This window comes from Rosa rugosa, chromosome 4 (assembly GCF_958449725.1).
Source record: "Rosa rugosa chromosome 4, drRosRugo1.1, whole genome shotgun sequence".
NCBI lineage: Eukaryota > Viridiplantae > Streptophyta > Magnoliopsida > Rosales > Rosaceae > Rosa > Rosa rugosa.
Genome location: NC_084823.1, coordinates 17547489 through 17572116, shown reverse-complemented (window position 1 = coordinate 17572116; position 24628 = coordinate 17547489). Strand labels below are relative to the sequence as shown.

At 42.8% G+C, this 24628-nt stretch overlaps 2 protein-coding genes across 2 annotated transcripts; one reads left to right on the top strand and one right to left on the bottom strand.

The window, feature by feature from the left end:
* Nucleotides 1-10117: 10117 nt before the first annotated feature.
* On the top strand, nt 10118-13523 carry LOC133707430 (aminotransferase ALD1, chloroplastic-like). The gene is made up of 8 exons (XM_062132996.1): nt 10118-10177; nt 10613-10729; nt 11152-11214; nt 11460-11564; nt 11723-11773; nt 12417-12737; nt 12842-13048; nt 13152-13523. Exons 1-8 carry the CDS (start codon nt 10142-10144, stop codon nt 13443-13445), a joined length of 1194 nt encoding a protein of 397 aa, XP_061988980.1. The 5' UTR covers nt 10118-10141; the 3' UTR covers nt 13446-13523.
* Nucleotides 13524-21454: 7931 nt separating this feature from the next.
* On the bottom strand, nt 21455-24409 carry LOC133746285 (uncharacterized). The gene is made up of 2 exons (XM_062174464.1): nt 23664-24409; nt 21455-23586 (listed from the first exon to the last, which is right to left on the bottom strand). The coding sequence occupies exon 2, from the start codon at nt 23344-23346 to the stop codon at nt 22333-22335; it is 1014 nt and encodes a 337-aa protein (XP_062030448.1). The 5' UTR covers nt 23347-23586; nt 23664-24409; the 3' UTR covers nt 21455-22332.
* Nucleotides 24410-24628: the final 219 nt, after the last annotated feature.

Sequence of the window (24628 nt, the reverse complement as noted above, 5' to 3'; positions counted from 1 at the left end):
ATGCATGCATTTATTCTTTGATTATGCTCTAATTATTTATCATTTTACATTTTGAGCATGTGATTTGATTTCGGAGATGGATTTCGTTTTATCTCATATAATTACTTTCGATAATGATTCGTTTCCGAAGTTGCTTATGATTTATAATTTTATTTGATGAATTATTTATTTCCGAGGTGATTTCCGGAATTTTACCTTTTAGTTATATTCCTATTCATGGATTTGAGATTTTTGGAAAGGTTTCGAAATGGGATTTCGATGAAATTATTTTCTTTTTTATTTATTTGATCCTTGGTTTTGGCATTGGGAATGCCTTAGCAATAATGTCGGTTTGAGAACTTTGATTATTTGAAGATTTTATGGCGTGCGGGGTCACGTCATTGGACTATGCTTATTTTCTTTTATTTACTTTTGAATTTGAGTTTATCTTGGCGTGTGGGACACGTCATTGGAAATTCTTTTACGAGAGATGGGGAAGCCTTATGTATTTATGGATTTACTTGGTTTTCGGATTTTCTGTTGCCATACTTTGGGTGACTATTTTCATTGCTAGCATTGATTTTCCGCCTTTGTGGCGCGGTGATGGGATCACCGTAGCCCTTCCGCCTTTGTGGCGCAGGTTACTGTCTCTGTGACAGTAGTTCTGTAGCCCGGTATCCTATCGCTACACTTAGTGGCGTAAGGGTATATTACGGGAGTTATGGGAGTATTTTAGCCTGGGAGGCTATCACCCGAGCCTGGGAGGCTCACTGGTATGGCTATTGCCTTCCCGTACTCGCTTTACTACTTAAGCTAGCGGGGCTAGCTCGATTTTCGTTTAACCAGCGGGGCTGGTCTTGTTTTCCTTGAGTAGCAGAGTTCCAACTTTTTCTTTTAAATCGTATGTGACTAGCGGGGCTAGTCGGTTTTCATGAGTGGAACTCCTCTTGTTTTATTTTCGTTAATCCTTGCATGCATCGGGATTTGTTTGTAAAAAGAAATAAATGTGGGAAAGTATAAAATCCATTTGGTTTAAATTTGTTTATTTTTGTCCACTCACGCTAACGTGTTTTTCAATACTTTGCCGCTGGGCCCTTCGGTTTCAAATGCCCAGTTTTCAGTGTTGCTGCTCGGCGTTCAGGAGTGAGCCATAGTGACCGCATCCGCTTCCGTCATCATATTTTGTAGGTTACCTATTTAGCCTACTGTACTCTATGTTAATTTACGTTCCTAGAATTGCTCTGATTACTATGGGATTTGTGACCCAGACTTGTATGGAATTATATTTGAGGTCTACGACCTAACTTTGTGAATTGTAGTATCTTAAATCTTGGAGCTTCTTAGACTTGAAGTACTTGATACACTATTATTATTTTTGGGCTTGAGCTGGTTGAATGATGGGAGCAGGGTGGCTCCAGGAGTTTGTGGTTGGATTATTAGAAGTGAAATTTGTTTTCCACAGGTTTTGGGTTGTCCATTTTTAAGGGAGGTTATGCCGAAATTTTTGGTAAACCTTCTTTAAAAGTGGGTCCCGCAGGGCCACTTCGGATTCCAGGGAGGAATCTGGGGCGGGTCTTGTCAGGGAGTTAGGACAAATACAATTGACTCTGATTATGTGTAACTGCGCAACTAGAAGGCCAATGAAATGCTTGTGGGTATAACAAGTTGTGTCTCGAATCGAGATGACTTCAGGGATTGAAGTGGTGGTGCAAAGCTCTCCACCAAAGTCGGGAGGGGGAGATTGTTGGGTTTGGTGCCTATCCCTCCTTGGTGGAGATATTTTGCATGGCATGAATGCATGGTATTAATTGTTTGTGCATTCAAGGTGACAACTTATGCATGGAAAATTGGTGCATGGTCAAGTGCATGAATTGGGTATAAATGCATGGTCAAGTTGATGCATTGGGAAGAAATGCATAGTTAAATTCATGTTTTGACCTTTTTAGTCTTCCTAGGGAGTTAATGTGGGAGATGGGTGGTTGATTCATGTATGAGCATTGATGAAGTAAGTCTGGAGACTTCCATCAATGGTATAAATAGATGAAGCTTGTGTGAAGGCAAGTATGGAGAGGTCTAGAGCAACTCTAAGGGTCTTCGTGTATAGAAGCAAAGTGAGTTGTGTTCAAGAGTGTGAATAGCTCTTGGGATAGAGTGATCTTCTAGGTTGAGAGAGGGTGTACAAGGGGTATCCTATTGGATACAAGGGCTTGGGTTGGGCATAAACTTGAGCGGTGTAATCTTGTACTTGTGTAATTCTCTCATTAGTGAAGGTGAAACTCTCCGAGGACGTAGGCAAGGATATTGGCCGAACCTCGTTAAATCTTGTTGTCTTCTTGGCTTGGTTATTTCTTCTTTCTATCTCTATTTCTAGTACTTGCGTGGCGGAGGGATTAAATTCCCTAACATGGAGCACCCACTACTTAAGATCGAGGTCATGGGTTCGAGTCACCATGGGGATAGGAGTGAAATCCTTTGATCATCTTTTATGAAAAAAAAAAAACTAGAGTACGTTAAAGGACAGATCTTTTTCACAAAACTCATATAACATGCTTTAGATATTAATTCTCAAAAAAAAAGAAAAAGATGATTTAGATATTAAAGAAGATTATCAAGCTCTAAACACCATGTTATGGTCTCGGACTGTTCTGTCTAGGGTTTGCAATAGGGCTGTGCATTTAGCCCGAAAACCCGAAAATAGGCCCGGAATCGGCCCGGGACCGGCCCAAACGGTCTGGGCTTTTAAAAATAATTTTATAGTTTTGCAAGGCCCGGCCCGAAAGCAATATAAACGGTCTGGGCCCGGTCCTTAAAAGTCAAAAGAAAAAAGGCCCGAACTTATGTATAATTACTCATACGTTTTTAGTTTTTTATTCTTCTCTCTTTTCTCTTTCTTCTTTCATTCTTCTCTCTTCTTCTTCTTCTTCTTTCTGGACTCTCTCTTCTTCTCTCTTTTCTCTTTCTTCTTTCTTCTTTCCTCTTTCTTTTCCCGTCTCTTCTTGTTCTTCCCTCCCCTTTTTTTTTCCCCTTTTTCCTTCTTTCTTCTTATCTTCTTCTTCTTCTTCTTCTCCCCAAATGCCTCCACTATCTTTTCTTTTCCCTTCTCTCCCTAGTCCTCCTTCCCCATCAGATCAATTGTAGATCAACTGTAGCTATGTTGATCGGAGGACGAATCTGATTTGTGCAAGGTCTGGTAGTTTGATTGGATAACATAGTCTGAGCTTGATTTGATAACGAAGTCCGAGCCTGAGCAAGAGGATCGAAGTTTGAGCTTGATTCCATAAACCCAGACTTTCAATGGTAGTAGATAGGTGGCTTTGGAGGGCGGAAGAATGGTTTGGACCAAGATCTGTTCTCAGATCTTTTGTTTTTTTTTTTTTTTTCTTTTTGCCTTTTGGGCCCGAAAAAACCCGAGGACCGGCCCGGTTTTTTTCCGGTCCTGGCCTTTTCGGTCCCTAAAACTTAAAAACAAAATTTGAGCCAGACCCGAAAAATTCGGGCTCGGTCCCGGGCCTTGAAAATTACGTACCGGGCTGGGACCGTGCCCAGGCCTAGTTTGCAATCTCTTCTTCTTGTCCGGTGGCGGCCATGGGCGGCGTTGGCTCGCCTCGTCGGCTAGCGGCTGCTGCCGGATGGGAATTTGAATACTAGAGGCCTGGAAGCTTCTTGGAGAGGGGCTTGGCTCGGATCTGGCTCTGAATGGTTTTGGCGACGAGCTCCGAACGACATCTTTAGAGCGGTGGGCGGCGGTGCAATGCAGGTCGCGATTCGTCGAGGCTCCTCCAAGATCAGTGACATGCTGGCAGGGGCTGGATCGGCTGCATCTTGGGAGTCTGGATTCGATGCGGCGTGGCTCAGTCGAGTTTCGATGGTGGGTTGTGGTGGTCGGGTTCGGCGTGGGCTTGTGGCGGCGAGGTCGGCGTTGGCTTGCCGGTGTGATCTGGCGTTGGTTTGAGGCGGTGTGATTCTGCGATGGGTTGCGGCGGTTACAATCTGGCGATGGATTGCGGTGGCCGACGACCAGTGTAGCTGAAGCTGCCTTTGGGCTTGTGTCAAGCCTTTAGTTGTTGGGCCTGAGTTAGAGATGGGCTGCTATTTTGGGCTGGCTATTTTTAGTTTGTCTTTTTCAATAATTCCCTTTGTTTAGGGAACTCTATTTCCTTTGTTTTTAGGGCTACTATAAGTTTTACCTTCTATGAGCACTGGTTGTATAATGAGTGGTCTATCCCTATGTATCACCGTGGTACCCCCACAACCTCTTGTCTGTCGTGCCTGTTTTGCCATTGGCAGCGGAGGGATATGTAATGGCCATTCTGGCTTGAGATTTAATGACAATCATTGATGGATTGATTCAAAAAAAAAAAACACCATGTTATGGAAAACACCAACATACTTAAAGTGATAATTAAATTTAAAACATGAATATTCAACTATTAAATTAATATATGTTTCTAAGAAATTCTTTTTTAATCATTTTAAGAGATTACTTGTGGAACCTACTTTTTTTTTTATCACATATCGATAAATCAATCGTTAGATTTTTAGGTCTATATGAGTAGTTCTACAAATTTACAACCACATTGAAAATCATTAAGGCGTTTATAATCGTGATTTACCACTATGAACAGAACGGTAATAGTTGGACAGAGTTGGTTCGTCTATTGATTTCAACTAGTTCGGTATATTAAAGATTATGAATTTGAATGAAAATTTACCGACGTGATCTACTCATGAAGACCTAGAATTGAACGATTGAGATGTCAATATGTGATAGAAAAGTGTGTCCCATAAGTGATCTCTTAAAATGGCAAAATAAATAAATAAAGGATCCATTACTAAGAATGGCCCTTACATAAATACGTGCAAAGTAAATCGATCATAACATAAAATCATCAAGTTATATCTTTACAAACAAGTTTGGCTAGGAATTAGCCTTGACAGTGAAACTAACTCGTAATCAAATAATCAAACAACTACGCATGATCTCTATGTAATATATCAAATGAACAAAGTATAAAGGAAGAAAATAAGATAAGGCTTGCTCAGCTATGAGATGGTCTCTCAAAGATGGCAACAAGGTGGCAGCTATCTTGATTTTCTCCTTGATGGTTAAGTGGTGGATTGATGATTAAATCTTCTTGGTTGGTGAGTATTGATATGATGTTAAGGTAGCATTGGCGACATTTTCACTTTGTATAATTTTTACTCAATAAAAATTGTACAAATATGATTGAGTAAAAATTGAAAAATTGCACAAAGTGAAAATTTCGCCCAACAATTAGATGATCAATTGACGGTTGATATGGTGGATGTGAAGGCTTGAATAAAGGAAGATGAAAGAGATTTAATAATTAGGTGAATATTTCTACTTCATTTCCTCCTTTCTTCCCAAAACCCTCCCCCATCCTATTTGAAACTTTGTAGCTGTACCAACTCCTCCACTAGACTCCATACCCCTCCTCCTTCTTCCTTTTTATTTATTTATTTTTATAATTTTTTAACAAAGTTTAATATTATTTGAAGCTTAAAAAGAAGTTAAATTTAAATCTTGATTACTTGTAACGGGTATGTTATAGATACTCACAAGTCTAACACAATACCCATAAGCCTAATATCTCATCAAGGTAAGTAAAAAGTTGTTCACGTGATTTTAGTACGTGAATGGCAAAACTTTTTCACAAGCTTTGCAGGCCAGTTTCTTATAACATGGCAATATTCAAATTTTCAATAAAAATTGCACAAATATGATTGAGTAAAAATTGCACAAAGTGAAAATGTCACCCAACAAGTACTCGATGATCAATTGATGGTTGATATGGTGGATGTGAAGGCTTGAATAAAGGAAGATGAAAGAGATTTAACGATTAGGTGAATGTTTCTACTTCATTTCCTCCTTTCTTCCCAAAACCCTCCCCCATCCTATTTGAAACTTTGTAGCTGTACCAACTCCTCCACTAGACTCCATACCCCTCCTCCTTCTTCCTTTTTATTTATTTATTTTTATAATTTTTTAACAAAGTTTAATATTATTTGAAGCTTAAAAAGAAGTTAAATTTAAATCTTGATTACTTGTAACGGGTATGTTATAGATACTCACAAGTCTAACACAATACCCATAAGCCTAATATCTCATCAAGGTAAGTAAAAAGTTGTTCACGTGATTTTAGTACGTGAATGGCAAAACTTTTTCACAAGCTTTGCAGGCCAGTTTCTTATAACATGGCAATATTCAAATTTTCAATAAAAATTGCACAAATATGATTGAGTAAAAATTGCACAAAGTGAAAATGTCACCCAACAAGTACTAGATGATCAATTGATGGTTGATATGGTGGATGTGAAGGCTTGAATAAAGGAAGATGAAAGAGATTTAACGATTAGGTGAATGTTTCTACTTCATTTCCTCCTTTCTTCCCAAAACCCTCCCCCATCCTATTTGAAACTTTGTAGTTGTACCAACTCCTCCACTACTCCATACTCCCTCCTTTTTTTTTTCTTTTTTTTTTTTAATTTAAATTTTTTTTTAAACAAAGTTTAATAATATTATTTGAAGCTTAAAAAGAAGTTAAATTGAAATCTTGATTACTTGTCACGGGTATGTTTTGTGGGTACCCATAAGCCTAATATCTCATCAAGGTAAGTAAAAAGTTGTTACTTGATTTTTAGTATGTGAATGGCAAAACTTTTTCACAAGCTTTGCAGGCCGGTTTCTTATAACATGGCAATATTCAAATTTTCAATACATTGTCAATTCACCCCGTTTGGAAACTGAATTTGGATTTGGATTTAGATTTAAAATTTCAGATTTAAAATCTCAATGATTCAGAATTTACTGATTTCAAATATTGATGTTTGGATTGCAATTGTCCCCGAAAGGATTTCATGGGAAGAAAGTTACCCAGATTCTAATCGGTGCCGTTGATTTCGACCAGATTCTCTCACTCGGTTCGGTCTCTCACTCGGTTCGGCGCTCGGGTCGGTCGGATCTACCACCACGACTCTTCCCGGTTTGCCGTCGTGGATGAACCTGCCTTCTCCTTCAATGAGTGCACCACCGCACCGGCGTCGTTGTGAAACAGAGACGGAGAAGAGAGTGGTGAACAGAGACGGAGGGGGGAGAGAGAGAGAGAGTCGGTGGTTAACAGAAACGGAGGAGAGAGAGAACGTCGTGGTGAACAGAGATGGAGAAGAGAGAGAGAGGATTAGATAAAGACAGAAGTGATTTCAAATAACTACCCTTTAGTAGTAATTTCAAATTCTTAATAAAATTGGGGTGTGGATTTAAGCAAGATGATTCGAAATCCAAATACACCTGAAAAAGAATTGCCAAACGGATAGATTTGGATTTGAGGAGTCCAAATCCAAATCCACACTCCAGAATCCTCAAATCCAAACGGGCCTTATATAATTTCTTTTTGGCAAGTGATATCATCGAACACTTTGCAAAATGACATTGTATTGAAAATCTCATTCGAACAACTTGATGTATCTTTTCATACCTAATAATATGTCCAATTAGTCATGAGGAGATGATTAATCAATTACTTCTATTTATAAAAAGGACGGTATCTCTGAGGAAAAAATATAAAATATAAATGTCTACGAAATTGTATAGATGATATTTAATAATAGACATCTTTACACCTTTGTAGGTGATCTTGTTCATAAAGTTGAATGCTTTATGTCTAACCGTAATTTATTATGGGATAAATACCTTCCTTAGGTATCTCCAATTCGAATATAGGTATGTTGATTTCTTAAGAGACGTAGTGTGATCTATTTGTAATTGTTACAATAGTGATATTGACCGCTATTCTTGTCTATGAATGAATGATGTGAATTTGAACAGATTCATTGATTAACTTACCCAAAGTTTCCTTGTTTGCTGTTTAGCTTTTGTCTTCAGCACCGACCTTTGTTAACATTTGACTTGTTGAAATGCTGTGTCACTCGGCATTTTTTAAGTCCCTAGAACTAGAAGATCATGGTCCAAAACACGTACGTGGAATTTTGACTCTTTGATTGAACTTGAGATTCTGTAAAAACTCAAGATATTCTTTCGGTATATTAATGTATCGATACTTCAGACCACTCGAGTGAAATAGTAGTCCATCTTCTCAAATTTATGTACGTTTTTGTTGTTGAGTCGTTGACACCAGTTGCGTCTACTCTCAATATTTATTCGTATGTCCGTTGACTTCAACAGTTCAACCCTTTCATATATACGAGGTCTTTTTCAATCTGTTTCCACTTGCATCTTCCCAGGTATTAAATATAGAAAAGAGAAAAATTGTTGGGGGCTTCTGCAGAGACCAACCAAATATTCTTTAGCGTTTTCCTTTTAGTCAATATTGGACATTTTCTGGCATATGTAGGTTAGTTGTTGGTTTACAATTTCCTGGAATGCTTCAGGTTCATGCATGGCATTGAGTATGAACATGCATTATCAGTAAACACGTGTTGGGTATGTATATATTTATTATATATATCCCTCTTTGGACTCTGATTGAAGAAGTTGATGAGAAGTTTACGTACTGTTAATTTATGGCATGCGTGATACTTTTGGGCCACTGATCGACCAGATGTTTGATGAAAGTCATGACTGAGTTTTCATTGGGGGACTTCATTCAAAAGGCTAGGGGTAGTAAAACGTACAGATGCTTTGTCTTCCTTGAGTACCCCAAATTGATTACTTGTCTAGTTTATATTGAGTGTATCCGCAATGTTATAAACATATGATCATGATTCTCAAGTTATCAAGCTGTCTAGTTATTCCAATGCAAAATATATACAGCGGAGAGAGTTTTTCCTTAGTAACAGTTTGATATATGAGTGGATGGCAGCAGGCCAGGCTTTAGCTGTATTTGACTTACCGTATACATATACAGCCTTTCAACTCTTAACTGCAAATATATCCTTTTCCATGTCATTAAGTGCATTTGATCCAACGTTCTGCACATTTATATTATTGAACACAGATTTTAGAAGATTCAAATAAGAGCATGGAGTCTGGAGTTGGGAGTGCTGTTATCGAGCAACACAAACATGTATGTTCATATCAATAAAAATATTTATGACTGAATTTTTTTATTACCCTCTTGCATGTTATCGTAAATCATAAGATTTTACTAGTTCTTTCTCCTCTAAGGGAAGACTAATCGAAGGGAAAACGGAATTTCCACAATGATATTGTTATGTAAAAGGGTGAAAGACACCCTGACTAAAAAATCATCAAGGAAAATAACTTCAATGTACGTACTTTCCATGCATTGGACAGTTGCACAAGTCAATATGGTCACTAAAGAAAATGTTGAAAAAGGAAAATTAGGTGGTGTGGAAAATAGAAATGTCATGTTGGAGATGCTTAATAATTGAAAAAAAAAAAAAAAGCATATACTAGTCTAATAAGTACTATTAAGAAAATAAATGTTGGATATTGACATGTACGTAGTATGAACCAATTAATTGATCTCACATACTATTGCTTAGCAGGACTGACTACTGCATGAATCTGCATTGGTCCTTGACATTTAATATGGATCAAGGTTGAGCTTGACGTATACTTTATTCGATCAAGGTTGAGTTGTTGATAGACTATTTTATAACTAAATGCGCATTGTACTATGGATGCTATATATATATATATATGTGTGTGTGTGTGTGTGGTTGTGAACCAGTATTGTTACTATCATCTCAAATCAAAGGAAGATCTAGACAAGTTTATCTCTAGGGAAAGAATCTCAATAATCCAAACCGAAAATGTTTAAGCTTCCTACTCTTCGGTCCCATGAAACCATATGGCAGCCTGTAGTTCATGCCAGGTACTACAATGGCTTTCAAAACTATCAACTAAAATCAGTACTCTATATGCATGCCTTTTGAGTTTTATCAATTATCTCACAACATATAATCATGTTCATGGCATTTGTCATATAATCTATATTTGTTTTGATTTTTCCACAGCGTGAGGGCCAAAAAGGAGCGACTTGGTATGCTGTGTACTGCCCTTTCATGTTTCTGTAACCATCTACATAAGCAACAAACACAGACAAACACCCATCCCCCATACACACACATACATAATTTCTTTTAATATTTGCTTTTATCATAAGTATCTTCAATTTTATAATCAGGTTTCCGTACAAAGGTACCTCGCAGTGTAAACATGGAGAAATTGCGGAATGGTTATTTGTTTCCTGAGGTGACTCTATGTTCATTAATTCATTGATTCCTGTTTTAGCTCTGATCTTTCTATGGGTGCAGCTAGCTAGTATTAAATTTCAGTTTTTGTTATTTTGCATGACTATAACTATCTGATAGATTCCCTAAATCTTTAACTTTGTTAAGCTCGGTTTGATATTAAACTTTCTTTTATATTTCATCTTATTATGTGTGCTTCATCAAAGCATTAAAATGTATGTTTTTTTTTTTTTTTTTTTTTGGTGTGTGAAAATCAGACCTTTGAAATATGAAACTGTCTAGAGTTCCAGCTCAGTTTTAGTATTGGTTTATACCCTCAAGCCATCTACATTTGCTTTACTTGGCATATATATGATTTTGAATTCCCGCTTAATCACCCGCAATATCTGGGTATTTAAGTACCATCATGGCTCATCATTCTTGTGGCATTTATCAGATTTCAAAGCTTGAGCTCCAACATATTGAGAAGTACCCAGATGCCAAATTGATAAGCCTTGGAATTGGTGATACAACAGAACCGCTACCAGAAATCATAACCTCAACCATGGCTAATGTGAGTAATTCTGCCTGAATTTACTATTAAGGCATATAGCATACATTTCTAGTAATCTAGTTTGGATGTTGTCTTAAGTTTACGAACAAGTCCTAGCTACAAAAATTAAGAAGAAATACTAGTTCCATGTGAAACTGATCACTGAGGCTTAGTTCATGATCCATTTTACAGCGGATAAACTTCTCTTTCTAAAACCAAGGCTTTTGCACTTGCAACTACGATCTGCATTAATCTATCTGATAGAGAAGAAAATATCATTAGCTCAGATTGAGAATCTTAAACTTTTGAGAAAAGTGGGAGCAAGCTACTGTTGTATATCTGACTCTATGATTAATGTCTATTTATTTCTCCTGCCTATTACTAATCTCTATCTACTGTAAACCATAAAAGGACTTGAATGTCTAATTTTTTATTATTTCCAGTATGCACATGCTCTTTCAACTGCTGATGGTTATTCAGGGTATGGACCTGAGCAAGGCAACAAGGTACCCTTTAGTATTTATCATTTGGTGTTTAATATAAATATTTTCACCTGTATATCGATGGTGAACTTTGTTCTTCACTTTTCTTTTTGTTTCTTCATGTCCAAAATACTCTACCTCTTACTTAAGTAATTATTGGCCCATTCATCTATTGTCATCGTAAGTGAGATGGTTTACCTAGCTAGGAACTATGTGATTTTCTCCATTACTTGCATTCTTTATTACATGATTTTTATGTCAAAACATAGGCATTGCGGAAGGCAATTGCAAAAGCATTCTATAAAGATCTACCAGTAAAAGACATGGAAATTTTTGTATCAGATGGCGCTCAGTGTGATATTACTCGCCTTCAGGTAGTTTACTGCTAAAGTTTTGGTGGATGCTTATATATTGTCAACTTAAAGTTCTATTATTTTTATTCTTTTAAAATCTTTTTCGATTTTATTTTTCTGAAAATGACAATGCTAAAAACAGTAATCCATCTTTATGATTTCCTTTTGTATCTTTACAGCTGCTTCTGGGTTCAAATGTGACGATAGCTGTGCAAGATCCATCCTTTCCAGTAATTTTAATGCTTATGATACTATCAATGTTTTCTATTTGTTTCTACTGTTTATTTCTAGTACCTTTTGTATAGAAGTGCTATCCAACGTTCTTCAATTCTGAGTAGGATGCTACATAGGACTTTGCTGGTTCATATTCGGTTTGGCTTTCCCTGTTATATATCACTACGCATGACATATAAGTACAATTGAAATAGAGTATTTCTTATATCTTTTGAAAGAACTAACTTTCATGTGTAACTTTCAAAGCCAAAATATGATAAATGACGTTTCCCAATTAGAAACTCAACCACCTATGTACCCACAATCTATGTACGAAGTCATGAGTTCGAGTCACCATGGGAGTAGGAGTGAAATCCTTTGATCCCCTTTTAAAAAAAAAATGAAAAAAAAAAAAAAAAAAAAAAAAAAAACTCAACCAATAACTCTCTGGGAAATTTTGAAGGGTTCATAGATTTGTTGAAATCCAATGAAGCAGGGTAGCATGTGCATTTCTTATTTAGAAATTAGAATACTGCTGAATTGTATGTAAAGTGATGTTAAAGAAATTACCATAGCTGTTATGTTTTGTCCAATTCATTAGAGATTCTCTTAGCTTCATATCCAATTCCTCACTAGATTCTTGTTTTCCCAATTCTGCAGGCTTACATAGACTCAAGTGTCATAATAGGTCAGGCAGGTGAGATCAAAGATGAATCTGGGAGGTATAGGAGCATTGAATACATGAACTGCAGCCCTCACAATAATTTTTTTCCGAACTTATCAACTACTTCAAGAGCAGATATTATATTCTTTTGCTCTCCAAACAATCCAACTGGTTATGCAGCAACAAGGAAGCAATTAGAGCAACTTGTAGATTTTGCAAGGCAGAATGGATCAATTATCATATATGACTCTGCCTATTCATCTTATATCAGAGATGATAGTCCTCGGTCAATATACGAAATTCCTGGTGCCAGAGAGGTAAACAATTGCAATTTCCTTTTTTTTTTTTTTAATTTTCACAGATGAAATGACCCAGCTCAGTCTTTTATATAATTATTATTATATATATTTTTTTTTTTCAGGTTGCCATTGAAATTTCATCATTCTCCAAATTTGCTGGGTTCACCGGCATCCGTCTAGGTTGGACGGTTGTCCCTGAGGAGCTCTTATACTCCAATGGTTTTCCTGTTATATATGACTTCAATCGTATTGTGTGCACTTGCTTTAATGGAGCATCTAATATTGCTCAAGCTGGTGGATTGGCATGTCTTTCTCCAGTAGGTTTCCAGGTAAAGGTCTATTTTCACTGGAAAAATAAATTTTTACTTTGAGAAAGTCATGGCCTTACAACTTTTAACTGCTTTCTAACGAAATTGAAAAATTCTGCTTCAGGCTGTGCATTCTATGGTTGACTACTACATGGAGAATGCAAAGATATTGGTCGAGACATTTGCTTCTCTTGGTTACCAAGTATATGGTGGTGCAAATGCTCCCTACATTTGGGTGCATTTTCCTGGCTCAAGTTCTTGGGATGTATTCACTGAGATTCTTGAAAAAACACACATCCTTACAGTTCCAGGTTCTGGATTTGGTGCAGCTGGTGAAGGGTGCCTCAGAATTAGTTCTTTTGGCCACAGAGAGTGTATCCGTGAGGCCTCGCGTAGGCTCAGAACCCTATTTCAATAGGAACCATGATGGTGATATGCATCATTTTTCTTGTTTCCATCATATCTTTCCACATTTGACATGGCTAAATAAGATCGCAGTTTGCCATTCCAATATCATTATCTTGTAATAAACATACAAACTTATATATTTATTGTGTTTTAAGTCACTAAACCACTTGGAAGGGCTCTGCTAAAATTTTCACCTTGTATTGTCTGGGATTCATTTTGTGTTTGGGTGCCTGCGTTTTGCCAAGCTTGGATTTTCTCGGGTTCTATCCTTGAGTTGAAAATTGTTTGTGTTCATACCACCTTGCTCCCAACTGTAAATACCGGGAGATAAGGCTCACTAACCCCCAAAAGGGGAGGATCTGAACACCCAAAATGGGATGTCGAGCCACCTTGGCATGTCGCCAAAAGCCAAACGCACAAGGCATAGGCCCACTCCTGCACTCCTATCCCCATTTCCCAAAACGCGCAAAGTACATTTGCCACTTTCGAAGGCGCACATTCTCCCACACTGAAAAAGAACAGTACTCCAATCCCAAAACAGGCTACATAAGACGCCCCCACTACCCTATCAAGTAAGTCACCACTATCTCACTCCCCTAATTGTCAACATCTTACTAGATACTGACTTAGGCATCGGAGGGTTATAGGCCGGTTCACCCGGTCTACCCACTGATGCCCGTTGGTTCTTGCAGGAAACCGTGATCGTCCACTCGCCTAGGGTGTACCGAGTCTCGTGGTAGGATTCTGCCGGGGCCTGTTCCCTGATCAGATTTCGGCAGAAACCATTGACGCTAGAAGGAGAGGCCCCGAACCCTTGCTCGGGAAACAACACAAGTCTCCAGCATGGCTACCACCAACACCCCGGATCCCGAGGACCAAAGCAGAGAGATAGCCTAGGCGCTCGAATTTGAGACCCCTGCGATTACTAGTGCGGGAAGACCCAGTGTCACCACCGATGTCGAGACAGTATTGGCATTGGCAAAACAAGATCTCCTAGAGGCCCGAGCGCAACTAGCAAGAGAGCATGCGGCAGCACTGGCTGCTCAGACACAAGCAATGGAAACCCATAATTGTATGTTACGGGACACATTAGAAAGACAGATCACAAGCAACGAGAGGCAATGGAGAGGGCAGCAGGGAAGACACCTCAAGCTATGATAGCTGGGGTGCGCACGCCTCACACATTCATCCCCCCGGTCCCACGAATCCATCTCTGTAAGTGCACAGCACCCGGAGGCGGCTACTCCTGGTCGATATCAGCTGCAGTGGCCGGGGCCATGAAAACCTTCGCCTCGGCGAGCGGCACTCCGAACATCATCTATTTGAACACACCACTCTAGAATAACACCCTGAGCGGCGCCCTACCGACGCTAACACCGGTCAGCACTGTTTCATTCACCGTGGGACCCTCGGCAAACTCCAATTCAGTTCCTGACCTGAACACTCGCCTGCTCATTTAGATGAACCAAACAATCACCGCCTTACAAGTCCGGGTAGAGCTGGTCGAGAGTAGACGAAATTGGCAGCCCATCACGGCAGGATTCAAACAGAAGCCTGGACCATTCAAACAACGAATCCAAGCAGAGAACAGGCTATCAGAATCCAAACCCTTCAAAATAGACAAATACAACGGCTCCAAGGATCCTTACAACCACCTCGAGATTTTCCAATCAATCTTGCACGAGACAAATTACACGGACGCCATGGCATGACACGCGTTCGAGGAAACATTAACCGATGAGGCCCTCCACTGGTTCCTCAACCTTCCACCAAACTCGGTGGACAGCTTCAAGGAATTACAGGACAAGTTCGTCAAAAGATTCATAGTACGATCTAGCGCATATCGCTCCACTAGTCAGCTGCTAAAAATAAAGCAGAGGGAAAACGAGAGTCTCAGGGATTTTGTAACGAGATGGCTGCAGGCCACCTCCTTCTGCCACGACCTAGACAGGAATATGGCAGAGGTAGCATTTCGGGAAGCATTGAGGCCGGGACACTTCTTATTCCAAATCACCCAGCAACCCTCAAAATTCTATGAAGACTTGATCGATTACGCCACAGTATACGCGAAGGTAGAATACGAAACATTCGGTAGTACAGCTTCGACGCCAGACTGGATTAATCCATGACACCTCGACATTCAACAACATAGCGAGGAACCGAGGGGCAACGCCAGGGTAAGGATTGGGCTCGATATAGACCCCAGGGCCAAAAGAGTAGCTGGCCTAAAGATAAGGCCTACAATGATTCGAGAGAGAAGCAATTTGGCAAAAGCCCATATAAACAGAGGCATCACGCATCGGGAAGCTCGGGCCACCGCGACACTCCATACCACAAGGAACAGCTTCCCAGATACGAAGTTTTTACCACCCTGACCGCCTCTACGAGGACATTTGGCGCCAACATAAGGATATTATTCCACCACCCCTGAAGCACAAATCGCCGAAGCCCTAGGCCCGGGATAACGGAAGATATTACGACTACCACGAAGAACCAGGGCATACCGTGGACGTCTGTTACGCCTTAAAAAAAAGTCATAGAACACCTAATCCAAAAAAGGGAAACTCACACAGTATCGGACCCCAGCCACGGTTGTAAACGCCCTTGAATTCTACGGCCAAATCATGACCATTCACGGCGGGGCATGCCGGCTCGGGGGCCCTCAGCAGACCAAACAACAATGTACCCCGCACAAGGTCATGGGCATCCAACAGAATTGCAACAGTCCCTAAGTCGCCTGGGACTCGGTAACTTTTCACAGGATGGAAGACACCATTCGCCAGCACCACAATGACCCTTTCTTAATCACCATGATCATTGACCACTACAGATGTCACAGGATCCTTGTGGATTCAGGGGCTGCCATCAGCATAATGTTCGCCAATTGCTACAATAGCCTGAGGCGAGACTCGAAGAAGCTCTATCCCAACCACGAACCACTGATTAGCTTCTCGAGAGACATTACACAACCATTGGGTTCCGACGACCTTAGAATAACCCTGGGAGAAGGCATCACAGTGTCCAACATGATAACCCACTTTATCATCGTGGACTGTCCTTTCTCGTACAATGTCATACTCGGCCGGGATGCCATATGGGGACTCCAATGCTTTGTAGAAGGTCATACATTGATGATGAAGATCCCAACCCTAGGTAGGATTGGCGATAAGCCCCGAGTTCCAGGCGCGGTGCTCACTCAATTCCTGAAATCCAGACAGCACGTCTTTGCTTGGTCTTACGCCGACATGCCTGGCATATCACCCTCAGTAATCACCCACCAGCTCAACATCTCCAGTACTGCAAAGCCAGTACGACAAAAGCGTAGGGCATTTACGGAAGAAAAGTACAAAGCAATACAGGCGAAGTACAGAAGATCCAAGACATGCAATTCATACGCGAGGTCTCTTACCCGACATGGATTTCAAACATGGTGATGGTGAAGAAACCCAATGGAAAATGGCGTATGTGCATCGACTATACAAACCTTAACAAGGCCTGCCCAAAGGATAGCTTCCCCCTACCCCGGATCGACCAGCTGGTAGACTCCACAGCTGGGCACAAATTACTAAGCTCCATGGACGTATTCTCCGGGTTCAACCAAATACAAATGCACCCCGAGGACATGGAACATACATCTTTCACTACAGATAAAGGATTGTACTGCTACAAGGTCATGCCACTCGGCTTGAAAAATGCTGGCGCCACATACCAGAGAATGGTCAACACCATATTCACCGCCCACATTGGAAAGGTGATGGAAGTATATATAGACGACATGTTGGTCAAAAGCTGCACCATCAAGGAGCACATCGATTACCTGGATAACATTTTCGATGTCATGCTCTACCACGAGATGAGACTCCACCCAGACAAGTGTGTTTTCCCTGTAATGGGCGGTAAATTCTTAGGATTCATAGTGAGCGATAAGGGCATTGAGGCCAACCCAGAAAAAGTACAGGCCATCCTCAACATGACCACCCTTAAAACGAGGAACGAGGAGCAATCTCTGACAGGAAAAATCGTAGCACTCGCCAGGTTCGTCTCCCGCTTGACAGATAAGTGCGCTCCTTTTTTCAAACTCCCGAAATCCCAGCACATTGACAACATAACTTGGGGGGAAGAGCAAGAGAGAGCTTTCAACAGTATACACGAGTACCTTGCCTCGGTCCGTGCCTCGGTCCGTATCCTTTCCAAGCTCATCCCAGGGGAAATACTATATATATACCTGGTCGTCTCCAACTCGGCGGTGAGCTCAACGTTGTTACGATGCGAGAACAGTGAGGAGCTACCGGTGTATTACATGGGCAAAGGCTTCACTGATGCCGAGACTCGATATCCAGAGATAGTAAAGTTAGCCCTAGCCCTCCTAACTTCCGCCAGACGCCTACGACAATATTTTTAGACACACACCATACATGTCTTGACGAATCAACTGCTTAAGCAAGTCTTACAGAAGCCTGAAACCTTTGGAAGGTTGACAAAGTGGGCAATCGAGCTCGGGGAGTTTGACATCGAGTTCATCCCTCGGACGACTATTAATGGCCAGGCAGTGGAGGATTTCATTGCCGAGTTCATTCCAAGAAAGGACATCGAGGAAACGAAACCTATCGTACAACCCATGGCCACAACAGGGGCATGGGAACTATACGTTGACGGTTCAACCAACAACAAGACAAGTGGTGATGGTATCCTGCTCAAAGATCCTGAGGGCCATGACTACGAGTACGCCCTGCGATTCAAATTCAAAGCCTCAAATAACATGGCAGAGTACGAGGCACTCGTAGTTTGTCTTCAGCTCGCCCGGGAGCTGGGCGCCAAGAGCTTGAACATTTTCAGCGATTCACAGCTGGTCGTCAATCAGGCAGGAGGCGGTTTTCAGGCTAAGGACCCACACCTTACTCAATACCAAAACCTCGTCGCAGCACTCCTCCAACACAGCTTCACCCACTACAAAATCAGTCAAATACCAAGGGCACAGAATGCCAAGGAAGACGCCATTGCATGACTCGCCACATCCCCTGAGGGGACAAGTACAGGATCCCTGCATATCGAAATACTCGAAAGGCCAAGCATCGACAAGAGTTTCTCCGTGATATTCGTTACAGAGGAGCTCCCGCCGCCATCATGGATGGACCCCTTTATCGCGTACCTGTCAAACGGCACACTGCCTGCAGACAAGACAGCAACCACAAGGCTCAAGAGGCGACCAACACTCTACATACTCTGAGAAGGTAAACTGTACAGGAGGGGGCAGTCCTTTCCTAACTTGAAATGTATCACTGAAGAGGAGGGCGCTAGGGTATTGCAATCCCTCCACGGGAGCGTTTGCGGAAACTATGCGGGCGCCAGGAACTTGGCATACAAGGCTTTGCGCACAGGATACTACTGGCCTACACTCGGTAAGGACGCCAAGAGAATAGTACAATCCTGCCTAAAGTGCCACTAGTTCGCCAATTCCCCTCTAGCACCCTCGGTACCAATGTCCATAATCATAGCTCTATGGGTCTATTGCCAATTGGGTCTGGACTTCATCGATAAATTCCCCACGGCGCTAGGACAACTGAAATTCCCCATTGTGGCAGTGGACTATAATTCCAAGTGGGTCGAGGCAAAGGCACTAGCAACAATAACTGTGGCCAAGGTCATCAGTTTCCTGTGAAAAAACATTTTCACCCGCTTTGGCATCCCGGAAACCATAATCACCGATAACGGAGCCCAATTTGACAATGACCAGCTCAGGGCATTTGTTGGCCAATACGGCACCAAGATACTCTATGCATCACCGGCTTACCCACAAACCAACAGTCAGGTTGAGGCAGTTAACAAGATCATAAAACAGATTCTGAAGAAGAGGCTTGATGACGCTAAGGGTTTGTGGGCCTCCAAGTTGCCCGAAGTGCTTTAGGCTATCAGGACGACGCCCACGGATGCCAACGGCGAATCCCCATACTACATGGCCTTCGGCACCAAAGCGGTGATCCCAGTGGAAAGGGAGGTACCCAGTGGCTGAGTTACGTGTTTCGACCCGAGCACAAATGCTGAAGGCTTAAAACTGAATAGTGACCTCCTGGAAGAATGCCGAGAGCGTGCCCACCTCCGCAACATCAACAACAAAATGTGTATCGCTCAACACTATAACGCACGGGTTATCCCACGACCCCTGAAAGTCGGCGACTGGGTCACCAAAGAGGTCATGCCACCACCAACAGGATTGAAGCCCACATGGGAAAGACCGTATGAGATAGTTGAAGCCACTGGCCCAGCCACATTCTATCTCCGCGGGGCTGACACCGCTAGGCTCGGTCACTCATGGAATGCGCAGCACCTCCGATATTTCCCCAAGTAAACACCCAGGACTACCGGCCTCGGCCTCGCCGCTCCCCACATTCCGCCCACCGAGGCACAAGCACATACATGTTTTCTTTTGTAATTTTCCTACCCTCGGCAGCTACTAATGAATTGTCGTTTAGTACTTTTATTACTCCTAACACACAGCTTTGGTCGTTATCAGCATTGCAACCCCAACAACGGACACCAATTGCCATTAAAGCCACTTGGCCAATGGCCTTCCTCGGCTTCATGATAATCAAAATTCGGTAAAATTGACATGGCACACACTACCCCAGTAACGCGACGCATATACACACATGCGAACAATGCTAAAACGGCCTTGATCAAGCCAAACTAGCAAGCGAGCCACACTATGATTAGCAATAAAAGTAGTTTATCTACAGCTATCATTGGACTTAAGTGGACTCTAGGCTACCCAGCTGACATAGCTACCCTATACCAACTCAGCGTCTTAGCGAAGCTCAACAATGAGCCATCGCCCACACAGAGCTTAAAAATTCACAGGCTAAACATAGACGTACAAACAGCCAAAAATTTATGAAAGTCATAATTCTGATTTCATTATCTTAACGAATTGTAATACATCATTCCATATCACCAGCTAAATCTCCTATCACAAAATTGTGAATACAACGTTTAAACCACCAAGCGATTTTATAAATCTCCTATTACATAAGGACGAACAATAAAGGACGTGAACAGTCACCACACCAGGCCTATCCCGAGGTAATAAGCAGTATGCCACCAAACCAACCCGGAGAAGATTCGACCCTACTATCGCCGGCGAGGCACCGAGGGGCAGGAAGGTTGGTACCACTTTGCCTTAACACCACCGCGGAGGGCAAAGACACACACATCGCCTACGAGGACGATAACGTGCGCCGCCGTCTCCGCTGTAATCACCAGGCACCGACAAGTCATCGTGGTGGTGCATGGGAACTATGCTCGCAATTAGGCTCTCTTCGGCACCAACTTTTGCAGCGCGCCTCAAGAACTTCAACCCAAAAACGGCATGAGCCCAACTTCAGTGGGATACTGAAGATGAGCGTGCCTGAGATTTCGTCATCAAACTCAATCCAGGCTTGAGATTTGGCCATCAGACTCAACACGTCGCCATAGCCGCCCATCACCAAAAACCCAAATTTCAGAAGCAAAAGGAATATAAGAAAGAAAAACACATTCAGAGGCATCTCTCTGGAATGCCCCTCCTCCAACTCCAAGCCCCCCTATTTAAAGGGAAAATTTCACCAACCTGATCGTCACCTAGTAGCTAAAAAAGAACGACATTTATTACCATAAAACTGCATGTGTTTTCCAAAAAAAGTTGAATACATTCAAAGAGCAATAAAAGCGCACCAGAAGTGACTTAAACGGAGCAGCAGTTACAAGAAAAACACAATTGCCTCAAAATCTCCCAGTTAAAGTCAAGTGGCATCGTTTAAGATAATCATAAAAAATAAAAAAATAAAAATAAAGAGAGAGAGAGAGAGAGAGAAAACCCTCTATGTTACAAGAGAAATAAGAAGAATCCAAAACAAGGATCAAAACAGCTCTAAAAAAAAAACCCTTTATGGCTCGGTACCAGGTTCACCACCTTCAGGATCGTTCGGCTCGGTCTCGACACTCCCATTCCCATCACCTTTAGCCATCCTAGTCTGAGCAGTCCCACTAGGAGGAAGGCAATTCACATCGTGGACGGCTCCTCATGAGCCTTCGCCTCGTTCTCAGCAGTGCGATCGGCTATAGATCCCGAGTCATCCTTTCTTTGTCAACCCAGCCCCGAGCAATGGTCATTTTGGTCCAATGAGTACAACCTTGATCGAAGGCTCGTTTCATCTTCGCAGCAAAAGCGGGACCTCGTTCAAATGTGCTTGCCCACCAATCCGCACCTTCCCTCCTAGCTTTCTGCAACACGTCTCTAGTCAAGGTGCGCGCCTTGTCCAACTGAATACACTCATTCACTAAGTGCTCCCTCCTCCCTTCCGAGTTAGCCAATTGCAACTTCGTTTCTTCCAACTCAGCCCTGAGGCGATTAGTCTCGGCACCATTCTCAAATGCTTGCTGCTCAAAGACCCGGAGCCGAAGCACCTCGGCCTCCAACTAATCTGCCAAAGGGTTCAGTGCAGCTAAATCTACATCTCGCTACTTGACCACAACTTCATACTCGGCATTTCGAGTCGCAAGGCGGTCCAATTCCAGTCTCAGCTCGTCCACCTGCCGCACGACACATTCCAGCTCCTCATTACTCAGCCGAAGCTCAGTAATCTCCGAGCGGGCCAACCCCAGCGAGGCCTTGGCGTCCACTCTTAGACCTTGCTCCCGAGCCAGGCTGCCCTATAGTTCATGCCTGGACTCCTGGGCTGCGAATAGATCTCGCTCGAGTTGGAGCCTTCTCTCAACACCTTCATCAATGGCTCGTTGTAGTTATCCTAACCGCTCAGGCTCGACATTTAAAGTTTGTTGCATCCCATCAGCCCGAACTCTCTCAGCCTCCAAGGTAACCTCCAGGCGAGCAATCTCTGAGGCATGGTGACGAACCAAACCATCTAAGGAGGCATAAACCCCATGCACAGCCTGCCTACCAAAGCAAGGGAGTCATAGTAAGAACGGGAACAATAACACAAAATGAGCAATAAAATACCAACCCTCATTATACCCTCCCGAGCACCCTCGACGTCGGCGACAAGATCTCCTCGGTGGATCCGACCTCCATCACGGTGAATAAGGCGCAGGTCGGCCACCATGGTGGGCATGTAACTTTCACCGACCCCAATCTCCCCGAGAGCACGAGTCAGATTACTCGCCACCTCAGCCTGGGAGTGTCGAGACCCACTAGAGTGAGATTTAGACTTCCTACCCTCGTCACCACTTCGCCGAGTTTTCTTCTTGGGACGTGGATTTAGAGACAAGCCGACGGCAGGGTGACCAAAGCGAACACCTTTCCTCTTACTTAGCACAAGCACGGCACTCCGAGCATGTGTAGCACACACCAGGGGAGCTAGGGACCCAGCCTGGGGACCAACACATTCAGAGGCGACAACTCGGCAATCCTGCGGCACCACAAGGCCCAAATCGGCAGCTCTAACAACGCCCACAATGGAAGCCGGCCAACTCGTCACCTCGGCCTCGCCTGAACTATTAGACACCGGTACATTCTGGTGAGGCCCTTCCTCTGACACACAATCAGGAGCCACGACCTCCGCGACATCCCTAACACTCAGCCCATCCAGGTCTACCACTGGCACTTCTGCTCCCGGAACAACCTCTTGCTCCTCAATGAAAGGTTGGTGTTCAGGAACTGACACTGGGGGGACTTCTTCCTCCCCACTACCCACGACCACTTGGGCACCCTCTTCTTCAGCATTGTCGAGTCCAAGCAGCTCGGCAACCCCCTCGGGAACCCCAGCATAGAGCGGCATTTCCATGGAAAAATCCACCAGGAAATCCTTATCAACAGCCTGCTGAGTCTCCAGATCAACATCGGCTCGGCAAGCCGCTTTCGATTCATGCTCTAACTCGGCCAATATAACCTCGGTGGAGACCTTGGCATATGGCATCATGCTAGTATTGCTACCTTAGCCAGCCATGTTATATACAGCAAAGAAATACGTCAGTCAATCACAACAACACAAACACTTGAAAAGACTATCAATCCTCACCAGGAACCCTCACCAAACGCCATTTAGCGTACATCGGTAATCGACACAACTTATAGACCCCTCTCGTACGGGCAGGGAATTTACACTTCACCCTAAGAATGCGCTTCCTCTCAAGATCACTAAGGGCATAAGGCTGCTCCCCTATATATCAAAGAAAGAATTAGTACACTCGGCACGACAAAAATCTCCAAAGCAAGAACTCCAATTGCAAAACTCACTAATAGGTTGGAAGTGTGCGGGCACCTCGAATCCCTGGTTGGGAAGCTACCAAAAACCACCGGCGAAGCAAGGCTTTTTCACCCACGAGGGGCTGATATTGGTGACGAGATCTTCGATAATAGACCCATACTTCCGAGGCCTCAGCGTAACACAACCTCCATACTTGGCCGAGTATGAAAGCTTATACATGGCATTGAACTCGTTATAGGTCAGACATTTCAGTCCACACATCTTCCAAAGTAGGATTACCCCGGTCAAGATCCTGAGGGCGTTAGGAGTCAGTTGCCCAATGGCTATGTTCAGCGAGTACAACAGATATTGCAGCCGCCGAGAGAGAGGAAAACACAAACTGCAACTAAGTTGATACGGGTAAAACAAGGTCCAACTGCGGGGAGGATGACTGGCCCACTCAGTATCTTCAATGGGTCGCAAATAAACAGTATCGGGAATATGCCAATTACACCTTAGCTCATTAATCTCCTCAAGGGTCATACTCGTGCCTGGTTGATCTATGCCAACACCATCGTCCCTAGAACCCAGCTTAATCCTACCTCGCTGATTAGTCGCTAGTACCAACTCCTCACTCAGGTAGCCTGACGAGGTAGACCCCTCGACCCCCGAAGACTTTAGGGAAGCTTCCTAACCAACTTCCTCCTCGGCTTTATGGCCCCGAGGGCCACCCCTGCCTTGGTCCGTTTCGGACGGCCCCACACCGGATTCAACCTCTAGCCTCACACGTTTCATACTTGCCTGCCATAGCACTGCCAAAAGTCCATGAACATTAGTTAGGACATCAACACCACTTTTCCTCCACCCCCGTACACCAAAACCAGGACAACTTCCAAACCAAAAAAAAAAGGAAAAAAAAACCCGCCCAGCGGAGGTGCAAGACCTAGTACATTCTCCGACGACAGCAACCACCAAACATAACGCCGCCAACATCACCGCTCATAAACCAAGACAA